Consider the following 12,779-nt stretch of genomic DNA (forward strand, 5'->3'; position numbering starts at 1 on the left):
AGTCAGCTCTAAAAGTGGTTCCAGGGTGGGAACACCCCCCTAAAACCTACATAAACGTACATTGGTGAAAATGGTGGCATAGTCCATTGGCTCACGTTACAAGCCATTCCCCCCTGGCTGACACGCCCACAGGAGCCCAAGCAGCGCAGGATACAGGCTAAGGGCACACTCAATCACCATCGACCCTGCTAGCCGCACCCCCTCTCCTGCACCCATCACAGCCACCGCAGCCCTACAAATACTTTCTGCAGGTCACAGTACAATCTGGAAAGTAGGGCACATGGCACGGAACACTGTCTCACAGTCCCCTACCATACTGACTTTGTGCAACCGCACATGTACCTTGGTGGTGGGGGAAGCATGAAAGGCCACCTTGCACCAGTGGGGGGGGGAGCACTGGTCAATAATATACTCCAAGGAGAGCAAAGTCCACACTTCATGGCTGACTTCTCCCAGCTTTCCCCCCTACAGGGACTGATTTCCTGCCCCAGGTTGTGAAGGCCAGCTCCACATGTGAAGGAAAGCACAGGACTCTCATCCCAATCCCTCAGTGTCCCCAGCTCCAGAACCCGGCCATCAGGGGAGGCCACAGCGATGATCCCACCTCTGACAGTCTCTGCACACAGGGCTGCAGGGTCCATGGGGGCCTGGCTGAGGTAGATGCAGGGGTAGGAGCTCAAAGCAGCACTGGTCTGAGAGCCCTCATAGCTGCCAAACTGCCCCCAGTGATCACAGCTGGGAAGGGCCAGTGATCTGGGTGCCAAATGAGAACACATGTTGGCTGTACACTTTCCCCAGCCAGAATGGATGGCCTTGGTGCAGCTGGAGATGTGACCACCCCAGTTGCCAAGGTGGCAGACTTCAGGATGAAGGAGGAGAAGAAGATCCAAGGACAGGGACCTTTGGAGAGCCCCCTCATCACCTCGAGGTGCCCAAGGGGGCACCTGCAGCACAGCAGGGCAGCCCCCCAAAGCACCTCCTGGTCAGCATGCTGTCAACCAGGAACATGCCCAAACAGCCACACCTGTCTTTCCCTCCATTTGCAGGTGCTGATCCTACAGGGATTATCAAAATGCCACCCGCTGAGACACAAATCGTTCATGCACCCTGTCTGTTCATCCAGGGCAGGGCAAAAGGACATAGAGCCATTTGGCAGCCAAGACTCCAGACCCATGGGCTACTGTACCCTGGAGGAGACAGAAGACATGCTGTGATGCCCCGAGCTCCTGGCCGTGTCAATAAGCAGAATGCTTGCACTGGGGTCCCTTTAATAAATGTCAGTCATTCTGTATTGACTCAGTACTCAGTGTGTTCAACAGCCCAAGCTGAGAGGAAGGATGTGTGGGCAACTAGAAGACACCCCCCCACCCCCACATAGCAGCACCATGACCATCTGCCTCATAGTAATGCTGTCAGGGGACCACACCTCGAGGGGAAATGCATTAGGTGGATGAGGTCACCCCTGTGCCAAGCCAAATCAACACACCAGCACTGGCCACATTTTTCAGAGGTCCCAAGTCCCAGCTTGGCATGGGGGGTGGGGCCAAGAGTGTAGAGAGTCATCTCTGGGGGATTCCCTCCTAAGGATGGCCAGGGTGATGTCCTGTGAGTGATGAGGGCTGTGCCATGCCCCCCCCCTATGTGGCCTGCATGGGAGGGAAAGTCTACTCAGGCCCACTCAAGCAAAGGAAGACTGTGGCTCACCGCCTGCCACAGAACAGAACCATTGCTGCTCCCAGTTCCAATGAGGAGGGTGAGCTGGTCACTTTCAGAGAGCTGCACCTATGGGGGCCCACTGAGGCCATAGGGTTCCCAGCAGTTGGGGGTATGGTTATGCAAACCTTGGTGAGCCAAAGCCCCACGACACATGTCCCCACAGTGGTGGCCCACAACACCACTCATGATCATGGCCCATTGATCCCAGAGACTTGCCACTGAACCCCTGAGACCGGAGTCACCATGAGTGAAGAGTCCATTGGGAAGCCTGCAGTCTGGGGTCACAGATACATGTGAGCAGCCGAGGGCCAGGTGCCCTCAGAGCTAGGAGCACCCACTACCTGAGGTGGGTGCATTGGGCTCACACCATGGGGGCAGCAGCCATCCGCACAGATGTGTGGGCCTCTCCAAGAACCCTGGAACCTTAATCAGAGTGGCCAATCATTCTGAAGATGGCCTGAGACAGGCTTTGTCAAGGGCAATCAGAGATAGGACCATGTCCATTTGTCACACAGTTCACTGCTCTCAGTAACTGTGGAAATTCCTAACTCTGTTGTCACTGTTGCCCACTTCCCCTGTTCAGAGGATCCCTCAATGGTTCAATGATAGATTACGAAAGGTTGGGCCCAGCTGCCCAGTCTCCTGTGCCCCTCTGCCCATTGAGCCGCCACCCATGTACCATTTGCTGGTGAATGGTCACGCATTCATGGGGACTTGCACCTCGAGTGGGCTGTCAGGATGTCCGGGCCATCCGCAACCCCCAAAGCAAGGTGATGCGAACAGGGACATGGTGGGAGGCTCACAGTGGGGTGAAGTGCTCAACACCCACTGGCACAATGGGGCCCCTGGCACTCCTGCTACGCCCTGCAGGAGTGTCCCGCTCCTAAGTAGGGATGAGCATTCAGTACAAACTAAGCCAAAAGTATTTTCTAAACTTCCTTTGGAGGTTATTGCTGAGTATCATTAGACCTGCATAGACAAAAGCCATGTCCAACAGGGGCTCTAGTAAGGAAAATAATTGTATCTGATTAAGTAAAAAGTGGAAAAGATGACTAGATCCCACCTAGTATAAAGCTGCTTCATGTACTCATGTGAATTCTGGAGTTTCCCCTTATTTCAATCCAGGTTTGTGATTCTGATCCACCCCAGGACTTCACATGAATACATGAAGCTGCCTTATACTGAATCAGACCCTTGGGTCATCAAGGTCAGTACTGTCTACTCATACTGGAAGTGGCTCTCCAGCGTCTCAGGCAGCAGTTTTTCTCATCATCTTCTACCTGATCCTTTCAACTAGAGATGCTGGGGATTGAACCAGGGACCTTTGGCATGCCAAGGGGATGCTCTACCACTGTGCCATGTCCCCATCTCTTTCCATAAGTAGCTAAAGCCCTATCAAGAAATAGAGGTTAAAGTCAATTCTTTTTCATTTTGTTGATATTTTATCGGATGAAAATATTAACCCAAGCCATCTTTCTTCTTTTTATTTGTCCTGTTATCACCAAAAATGAATTCAGCCTCAAGTTCTTGTTCAAGCTGAAGTTCCTGTAAACAGTCATTTCTGCATATATGAAGCCAAATTCCCTCTCTAACAACCTGAATCCACATCAGTCTTAATTCAGTATCTGTTTTGGAAAGGCCTATTCTCTCTATAAGGGTCAAGAATCGACAGTTAGAACAGGATATGGAACAACTGGTTGGTTTAGCATAGGAAAAGGAATACGACAAGGATGTATATTGTTCCCTTGCTTATTTAGTTTATATGCAGAGTACATCATGAGAAATGCCAGCCTGGATGATTCAGAAGCCAGAATTAACATTGCTGGAAAAAACATCAACAACCTCAGATATGCAGACGATACCACTCTAATGGCAGAAAGTGAGGAGGACCTCAAGAGCCTCTTGCTCAGGGTAAAAGAGGAGACCGCAAAGGTTGGCTTGAAACTCAACATCAAAAAAACTAAGATCATGGCATCCAGCCCCATCACTCCTTGGCAAATAGAAGGAGAAGTCGTGGAAGCAGTGACAGACCTCTCGTTCCTGGGATCCAGGATCACTGCAGACGGTGACTGCAGCCATAAAATTAAAAGATGCCTGCTCCTTGGGAGGAAAGTGATGGCAAACCTTGACAGCATAATAAAAAAAAGAGACATCACCCTGCCAACAAAAGTCCGTATGGTCAAAGCAATGGTATTCCCAGTAGTACTGTATGGCTGCAAGAGTTGGACTATAAGGAAGGCTGAGCGCTGAAGAATAGATTCTTTAGAATTATGGTGCTGGAGAAGACTCTTGAGAGTCCCTTGGACTGCAAGGAGATCAAATCAGTCAATCCTAAAAGAAATCAACCCTGACTGTTCCCTGGAAGGCCAGATACTGAAGCTGAACCTCAAATACTTTGGCCACCAAATGAGAAGGAAGCACTTACTGGAGAAGACCCTGATACTTGGAAAGATTGAAGGTCAAAGAAGAAGGGGGCGGCAAAGGATGAGATGGTTAGACAGTGTTATTGAGGCAATGAACATGAAATTAAGCAAACTCTGGAGCACAACGGAAGACAGAAGGGCCTGGCGTGATGTGGTTCATGGGGTCGCAACTCGACTGTGCAACTGAACAACAAATTCTTTCTACTAACAACAGCAATACAAATACAAAGAATACAAAGAAAGCAATAAAAAAGCAAAAGTACATCTCTAAAATGACTGACAATATATTCTAACCCATAAGTGGGTTAGATCCACAGATCAATGCCACTGACTGTGGTGCTTCCTCCAATGTATGCATCGAATCTTTCACTGACACAAGAAGACCCTCCACAGCCTATTGCATTACCATGAGGCTCCTAACACCAAAGAAAAGCACCACCATTAGGAGAACAAGGCTGCGGTCACACACACTAAATAATCCACTTTGAATCCACTTTCAGTACACTTTCGAACTGGATATTACTGTGTGAACTGGCAAAATCCAGTTGGAAAGTGCACTGAAAGTGGATTGAAAGTGGATTATTTCATGTGTGTGACCACAGCCCAAATGTATGAGATCCAGTCCATTGCATCTAATCCATTCCATACAATTCTGCACAAAACACAGTAGCCATATTAATAAGCAATGAAGTCCATATTATATAAAAAGGACAGAGTTAAAAATTAGCAGCCCATGCTATCACAGAAATACCTAGATTGCTATCCCATTTAAGAGAGGGAAACAAATTTATTACAATAATCCCACAAATCATAGAAAGCTTCTAAAGCATGATCAGGTGATTATGGTTGCTTTGCTTTCCAGAGTGAATTACAGTGCAATCCAAACACAGTTACATCCTTCTAAGTCTATTGGAGTCAATGGGCTTAGAAAGGTGTCACTATGTTTAGGATTGCCCTACCAATCTCCAACTCACAGCCATCCAAAATTCCAGAAGAACACGTACATTAATCTTTAGGGGGGAAAGAATACAATGTGGTGACACTTTGGCCGAGTTCAGACCAGTGTTCCCTTCTAAGCTGAGTTAGTGTGAGCTAGCTCACACTTTTTTAGCCTCCAGCTCACACATTTTTGTCTTAGCTCAGGAAGGATGGATCCAGAGCAAACTAATTTATACCGTAGCCAAATCGCTCGCTCGCAACTTTAATGCCAGGAGCTCACAAAGTAGAATTTTTGCTCACAAGACTCAACAGCTTAGAGGGAACATTGGTTCAGACTGGCAGTTTGCCCCAAAATAGGCACGTTTCAGAAACGTTCCACAACCGGATTAAAGGGGCCGTTCACACAGGCACATCTGTCCGGCGTTCCCCAGCCATACTCAACCCGTCTTGTAATGCTTCCCCCCCGAGTTTAAAAGATACCAGATGAAAGTGGTATCAAACCCTGGAAAGTGCAATTATCCCACACCAACAAAGTGTGAACGCCGAAAGCCGCGTTTTTCTTGTGCGCTTATGCGCATAAGCGCATATCTCCATATTACCAAAAAAAGCCGCGCCTTACAGCTGTGCCTCTGGGCCAACGATGTGAATACTCCCTTGTGCCTCCTCTCAGTATGCTCCCGAATCAGTCACTGCAGTGTGAACGAGAAAACCCGGAACAGTTTGTTCTGGGTCTTTTTTGCCACGACTCCCTCCCGCTTCAAACTGCCAGTCTGAACTCGGCCTTTATTTGCCATCCTGGCACATATCGATGTTACACATCACCAGACTGGCCATGAGTGCTCTGAGCCATTCCGTGTTGAACATCATAACATGAAGAAGTCCCCATGACATTCATCAGATTTTGTGGACTCCTTTTAAGCATTCTCACAATACAAATTCTACACAATACCATAACCTGGAGCCAAGTTGTAGTCCTTATATTTGTACATATCAGATTGCATGACAATAAATATAAGGTTTTGAAAATGACCCAAAATTGCATAGTTGAGACTATTCACTTACTTGGAGGAGGATACACAAGAAGAGCCACAGTTGCAGATTGAGGTTTAGAGAGCGCAAGTATAGTAGCTAAGCAAATCACAGAGGAATTGGTCAGTGGGATGAGGGTCAAGATGCTCTCTTCATTGTACAAGCCATTAGATCCTTGACTCCAGTTGGTAATATAATTTGAATTATCTAGTGTAATATTATTTAACATCCAGGTAATGTGTGGAGCAGGATCCCATCCAACAGCTTCACAAACTATTTCAATTGTTTGGTTCTCTCTTACTGTCAAGTTGTGATCTTTGATATTCAAAGATCCATTAACTGTTGGAGAAAAGATAGTTTTCTTCCTTCAGAATAGCTTATTTTACAGTGTTCATAGTTCTGGTTTTATTATACTCTGTTATAAAATTGCACAAAAATATTACTCTTTTTCTAGAACTGATTAGTTTCCGTTATCTTTTCAGTGTCTCTCACATCTGTTCATATAACATCCCAGAGATAATTTCAGACACAGAAGCAATTCCCTAGTTCTTATTAATAAAAAGTACTGATTCACTGTGGTCATGCTGATCTGTCACTTTCCAAAAAGAGATCATATACTATATTTTTCCTTTCATTACCACCTTTAAAAGATGCAATTTATTTTGACTGCAATGTTTTTAGAAAGGTAACAATTTGCCTCTTTGAGGCAAATGTATGGAGGCTTATGACACGTTTCTGAATGCATTCTTTAAAAATGGTGATAGACAGCATTGTTAACACAAGGAGTACATCATCTATATGTAAATAATGTTTTTCCCAATTGCTGCTTCAGTATCCACCAATCACAGGAATTTTGGGAAGGTGTTACCAAGGTGCAAATCACTGGGGTTGTTGGAGATGGCTAGCTGAAGGGGGGGGGATGCAAGCAATGGAAGGAGCCCAGGAGATAATAATGGGCCCAGTGAAAGATTCCAGCAGTGTGGGCTATGGCCAGCAACACAGCCAAAGGCATAATTTCATCACCTAAAAAGATTTGGTTTTGTTGTTGTTTTTCCGGCAACTGACCCAAAAGGGAAAAAAAATCCAACAAGACCAGTATTTTTCTAGCATATTGGCAATTCAAGCTGCAGAATTCACAGTACAAGTGGGCTTTACATCTTGGCTAGAGGCTGGAATCAACAGGTCGCTCTCAAAGATGAAATAGTGCTTGTACACCCAGAAAGAAAAGGTTTTGGAATTGCACCTTTGTAGTGAACCACAGCAGACTCTGCTATGATGGGGCATTTTGACTCTCATGCTCAATTTCTGATAAATTATGTTTTACAATCTATCCAAACTGGCCTGAAGGTGAATATTTTCAAAGCAAATAAGTTTGGCACTAATATCTGTGATACCGGTTCACTAAGGTGGCATTGCACTTGTAATTGAATATCAACCCCTTTCATTATTTCTGAAGGGCACATTAGATTTTTAAATGTTTCCCATGCATAGGGTTGCCAAGTGTTTTACCTGGCGCAGCAGGGGAGAGTCAGTCCCAATCTGGGACATGCGCACGTGCGCACCACAATGACATTGCCTGGAAGTGACGCTGGGCATGGCGCCAGGTGACACTCTAGCAATCAGTCTGAAAACTCTATGCTCTGACCTACTCATAGGGTTGCCAATCCCCAGTTGGTGACAGAGGATCCCCGATTTGAAGCCCCTCCCCCTGCTCCAGGGCTATCAGAAAGCAGGGGGATGGCCACTGAGTGCTCCATTATACCCTATGAAGACTGGTCCCCATAGGGTATAATGGAGAATCAATCCATGGGAATCAGGGGCTCTGGGGGGGGGGCTGTTTTTTGAAGTAGAGACACCCAATTTGCAGCAGAGCTGCTGGTGCCTCTCCTCAAAAACCCCTCAAGTTTCAAAAATATTGGACCGGGGGTCCAATTCTATGAACCCCAGAAGGAGGTGACCCCATCCTCCATTATTTTCAGTGGAGGGAAGTCATTTAAAATGAATGTGGTCCCTTTAATTGTGATGGAGCCTCCTGGTAAGTCCCCCACCAGCTTGTCAGACTCACCTGGCAACCCTATCTACTCACAACAACAATGAGGAATTTCACATTACCCTTTTAAGCCGGTTTGAAGCCATTTTTGATCCGTCATGGAGTAAACCGGTATAGGGCTGCCATTTCACACATGGCTTTCCCCAACGGTAAACAGCTGGATCTGAAGCGGTTTGCCATTTCAGACTGCACTGCTTTTTCCCGCTTTTTCCTGCTGTTTTTCATCTGCGCAGGCGATCTCTGGCTTTTTTTAACGTTCGCTTTAAAGCGCTATAGCGCTGTAACACAACACTCCAGGCATTCCAATGGGGTTGCTACGATGCTGTTTTGCTGTTGTGTCATAGCGCTATAGTGCTCTAAAGTGAACATTTTTAAAAAGCTGGAGATCGCCTGCGTGGGCGAAAAACGGCGGGGAAAAGTGTTTCAGATCCGGGAGAAGAAACTGAAGACTACTTAGAAGTGGTTTACAGGTAAAACGGTTCAGCCCCGTTTCCTGAATGGGACAGAAGCGTTTGTGTGTGAAAGTACAAATATATTCCGGTAGGGAACCGGTTCTAAAACAGTTCTGTCTGAAATGTCAGACCAGAAACCGTTTGGGAACCATTCCTGAACCGGAATATATCGCCTGTCTGAAATTCCTCAATAATTGGTGATAATACTACCTAATTAACTATCAGTGCCATCCTAAGCAGGGTTTAATACCCTTCTGAGCCACTTGACTTCAATGGACTGAGAAGGGTGCAGTTATGGCTTGAGTTCAGGCTGAACAAAATCACATTTGACAAATTCAAGGCCAGTAGTGTCACACCAAAGCCTTCCTTTGAAGTGATTGCATTGGAATCAGCTGCAAATTTTCCAGAGAGACTGAAATAGTGGCCTTTGCGAGCTGTCATTTTGGACGTCAAAGTTGTGTCCGTCCATGTATCTTCCTGCCCAGAGAGTATTCTGGCAAGTGATGGTACATTTCACATTGGAAAATGAACAAGTAAATGAGCCACTGATTGTATGATGGTCATTAGATTCTAAACAGTATGGGGACAGAATGATTGTTTGGATTTGTTCTGGAGTTTGTGCCTATGTTTGGATGCCCACTCTTGCTGGTGAGTAGCAATTCTAAATTAGCAAGGTTTTGTGTAAATGAGAATAGCTAATGATAGTATTATCAGTTCCTGATTCTGTGAAAATGTCATTATTCTCACCTTTACAATCTTACTGATATATTGCAATGTCACAGACCTACTGCAGCCACGTCCATGTCATGATCTTTTGGCACCACTGTTTAATTATTTTCCTGCATACTTGTGTGTGTGCGCGCGCGTGCGCTTACACATATGTCTGCCAACTGAGAATTCACTTTATGCCTATGACTAAGTGAACTCTGCAGTCCACAAAATTTTATGCCATAATAAATCTGTTAGTTTTTAAGATGCTACAAGACTTTTTAAAGGTTTTTGAGAGAACAAAAGGGGGGAGAGAGGAAATAATATCTACATGGAACATGAACTATTCTTGCTATAAGCCTACAGAGCTTTTTGTTTAAAAAGTGTACAAACTGAATGATGAAGAAAACATATACACACCTTGAACAGAAAGAAATGCATACTGATTGCCACCCAGTATCTGGATGCTGCATTCAATTCTTCCAGAATTATTCAGCTGAACATTGTATATTGTCAGCTCTGAGGTAAACTCGGTACTTTTGTTGTACCCTTGTTGACTGTAGCTCTTATCTGTTATTATTACCTTTCCAGGATAAGTAACAGACAGTATAGGCTGTTCTTCAAAAAGCCATATCAAAATTTGCCAGCCCTCTGACACTGTACAGTGAAAATGTGCCTCTGTACCAACAAGTGCTGTTAAATTGCTGGGGCCTTCTATGATGGAAGAGCCAAACCCAGGGTCTGAAAAGCAGAAAAAGCAGGAGGTACAGTCAGGCCAACACCTAAATAAAGGTGTCTCTAGTTTATTTTCACATTCATCATGATAATCTCTATAAAACACTCTACTGGAATGTGTTTGATACCTCAAGAACATTAAAAATTTGACAGAAAGGGAAAAAAGGGTTATAGATTTATTAACTTGGTTAACACTTTGGAAAAACAAAGTGATACCAGTATCCGGTATCCCTATGTATATCAGTGATAAAGAACAAGCAATTATTCTGTACTGTATATTTGCCCTGAGGCTATACTTGAACACAATGTGTCTCACTGACCATTTATCTTGGAGCATATATGGGTCAAAGTATACATTACATGTTATTATGTGGGACAGTGTCCTGATTATTTTTTCTAAAACAACTTTGAAACCGGAAGCGCAATTTGGAGTAGTAAGGAACAGGGCAAGAATTTAGTCACACCATTCCTTTCTATACCATTTTCCTGCTGTAAGTAATCTCTCCTTTCCATCTTGTGTATGTTATAATGCCGTCTTGTGTATGTTATAATGTGGGTAAATTGTGATTTTAATGTATTGTATATTGTTTTAGAGGTATTGTTTTATTGGTTTTATTGTTGTAAGCCGCCCTGAGCCGCTTCGGCGGGAGGGTGGGATAAAAATCGAATAAATAAATAAATCCATCTCTCATGGCTTGACTAAAGAAAAACAAAGCACCAGAGCACTTTTACATGTTAGCTGTAATCAATTGTTCCTACTAAAATCAATGAGGCTACATTTTAAAAAATTACATTTTTAGAAGTGTATCTATAGAAACCATCAACATGATCATAAAAATGATTGGGTATTAGAATGTGTTTTTAATTTAGTGTATTTCTATCCCACTGTCAAGCCCTCTGAGGGCTGAGGTAGTCTGAACCACTCCTCCACGTGGACACAATAACAGGTGGATCATAAAAGCCCTGCTTCCTCTCTCACCTCCCTCTCCTGGTCCCTGGCTCCATTTACACTGGGCTGATCTTAGAAGAGAAAAAGTCTGCTAAGGGAGAACATGCCAGAGGTTTATAAAAACATGCAGAGGGTGGAGACAGTAAGTAAAGAGAACTCTTCCCCCCCCCAAACTCAGAGGCACCCAGTTATGTTGATGGGCAATAGGTATGGCAGATAAAAGGAAACACTTCTTTACTGAATGCATAATCAAATTGTGGAATTCATTGCCAATGGATGTTATGATGGCTATGAGCACAGGTGGCTTTAAAAGGGGATTAGGAAGATTCGAGGATGAGAGGTCCATTAGGACCTACTAGCCACAATGACTGAAGGGAGCCTCCATCTGTAGGGGAACCAAACGTCTGAACACTAATGCTAGACGGCAGCATCGGGAAGGCCTTGGCCTCTGCGCCCTGTTTGTTGGCCCTACAAGGCAACTGATTGGCCACTGTATGGTAATGGGATGCTGGACCAGATAGACAACTGGTCTGATACAGTAAAGATTTTTTTTTATGTTCTTATGATCTTAGATTACTTCTAATGAAAAACATTTCACCATCTATGTAGTGAGCAGGTATGGTGGTGAGAGTGTACAGGCTGAGTTGGGTCTATGAGTGGCCAATCGGTTGCTGCCCTGATATTGCCTCTGAGTTGGGGGGAAATTGAAAGGGGTGTGTGTGTGTGTGTCTGTGTGTGTGCGGCATACAGAAACTAAAAAATCCAAATGCTGTAGAATGACTTACATAGTAACTCCACTCAAAGATGGAGATTCTGTGGCTGGGTGGAGGGGTTTCAGGGCTGGGGTGCCAACTACCAGCTCTTGACTGTATCTCTAACACCCTTACCAACCACCAGGAGCCTGGGTGTGCTGGAGCCCCAGATCACAAAAGTTGCTAGACTGGTGTTTCTCCACCTGAGCCAGATCAGGCAACTAGCCACCTTCCTGTCTCACCCTGACCTAACCACAGTAATCCATGCAACAGTCACCTCCAGGTTAGACTACTGTAACGCACTCTACACAGGGCTACCCTTGAGGCTGACCCATAAACTAAAACTGGTCCAGAATGCAGTGGCCCGGGTCCTTGCTGGAACTCCTCTGCCACTCAGCACACATCCAACCAGTGCTCCACCAGCTGCACTGGCTCCAGGTTGAATATCCAGATCAGATTCAAGGTTTTGGTACTAACCTTTAAGGCCTTAAACGGCCTGGAACCAAAATATCTATGGGACTGCCTCTCCTGGTATACCCCCAGAAGAGCATTACACTCTGGGGAGAAGAACCTCCTGGTGATCCCTGGCTTGAAAATTATCCGACTGTCCTCAATCAAAGCCAGGGCATTTTTGGCCCTGGCACTGACCTAGTGGAACTCTCTGCCTAATTACATCTGTGTCCTGCGGGACCCAGTGCAGTTCTGCAGGGCCTATAAGAGAGATGTTCTGCCAGGCCTATGGTTGAGGACAGCAATGTTGTTTCATTGAGCCTGGCCTCCCCCTTATCTCCTCTCCTGTCATAGGGTAAGAACATAAATTGGTCCTCTAAGCACCATCTGAAATAGTTATAGAACTTGTTTATTGTTTTTAATTGTTTTAATCTGATTTTTAAACGTATTTATTGAATATGTTGTTCACCACCCTGAGCCCTACACATGGGGCAGTCTACAAATCAGATAAATCAGATAAATCAGATAAATAAATAAATAAATAAATAAATAACATAGTGTGTAGATCAGGGGTGT

The 12,779-nt window shown here is 45.0% G+C and overlaps 1 protein-coding gene across 1 annotated transcript in view; it reads right to left on the reverse strand.

Moving 5' to 3' along the window:
- Positions 1 to 3,174: 3,174 nt before the first annotated feature.
- Positions 3,175 to 12,779, reverse strand: part of IGSF5 (immunoglobulin superfamily member 5) — a 16,254-nt gene continuing 6,649 nt past the window's right edge. Inside the window, exons 2-5 of the mRNA XM_015425578.1 lie at positions 11,032 to 11,092; positions 9,738 to 10,058; positions 6,141 to 6,446; positions 3,175 to 3,365 (exon numbers count right to left, since the gene is read on the reverse strand). Of these exons, the coding sequence (XP_015281064.1) occupies positions 3,175 to 3,365; positions 6,141 to 6,446; positions 9,738 to 10,058; positions 11,032 to 11,092 (879 nt within the window). The remainder of the gene's footprint in view (positions 3,366 to 6,140; positions 6,447 to 9,737; positions 10,059 to 11,031; positions 11,093 to 12,779) is intronic.

The sequence above is a fragment of the Gekko japonicus genome, unplaced genomic scaffold, assembly GCF_001447785.1.
Source record: "Gekko japonicus isolate JY-2015 unplaced genomic scaffold, Gekko_japonicus_V1.1 scaffold868, whole genome shotgun sequence".
Classification (NCBI taxonomy): Eukaryota; Metazoa; Chordata; class Lepidosauria; order Squamata; family Gekkonidae; genus Gekko; species Gekko japonicus.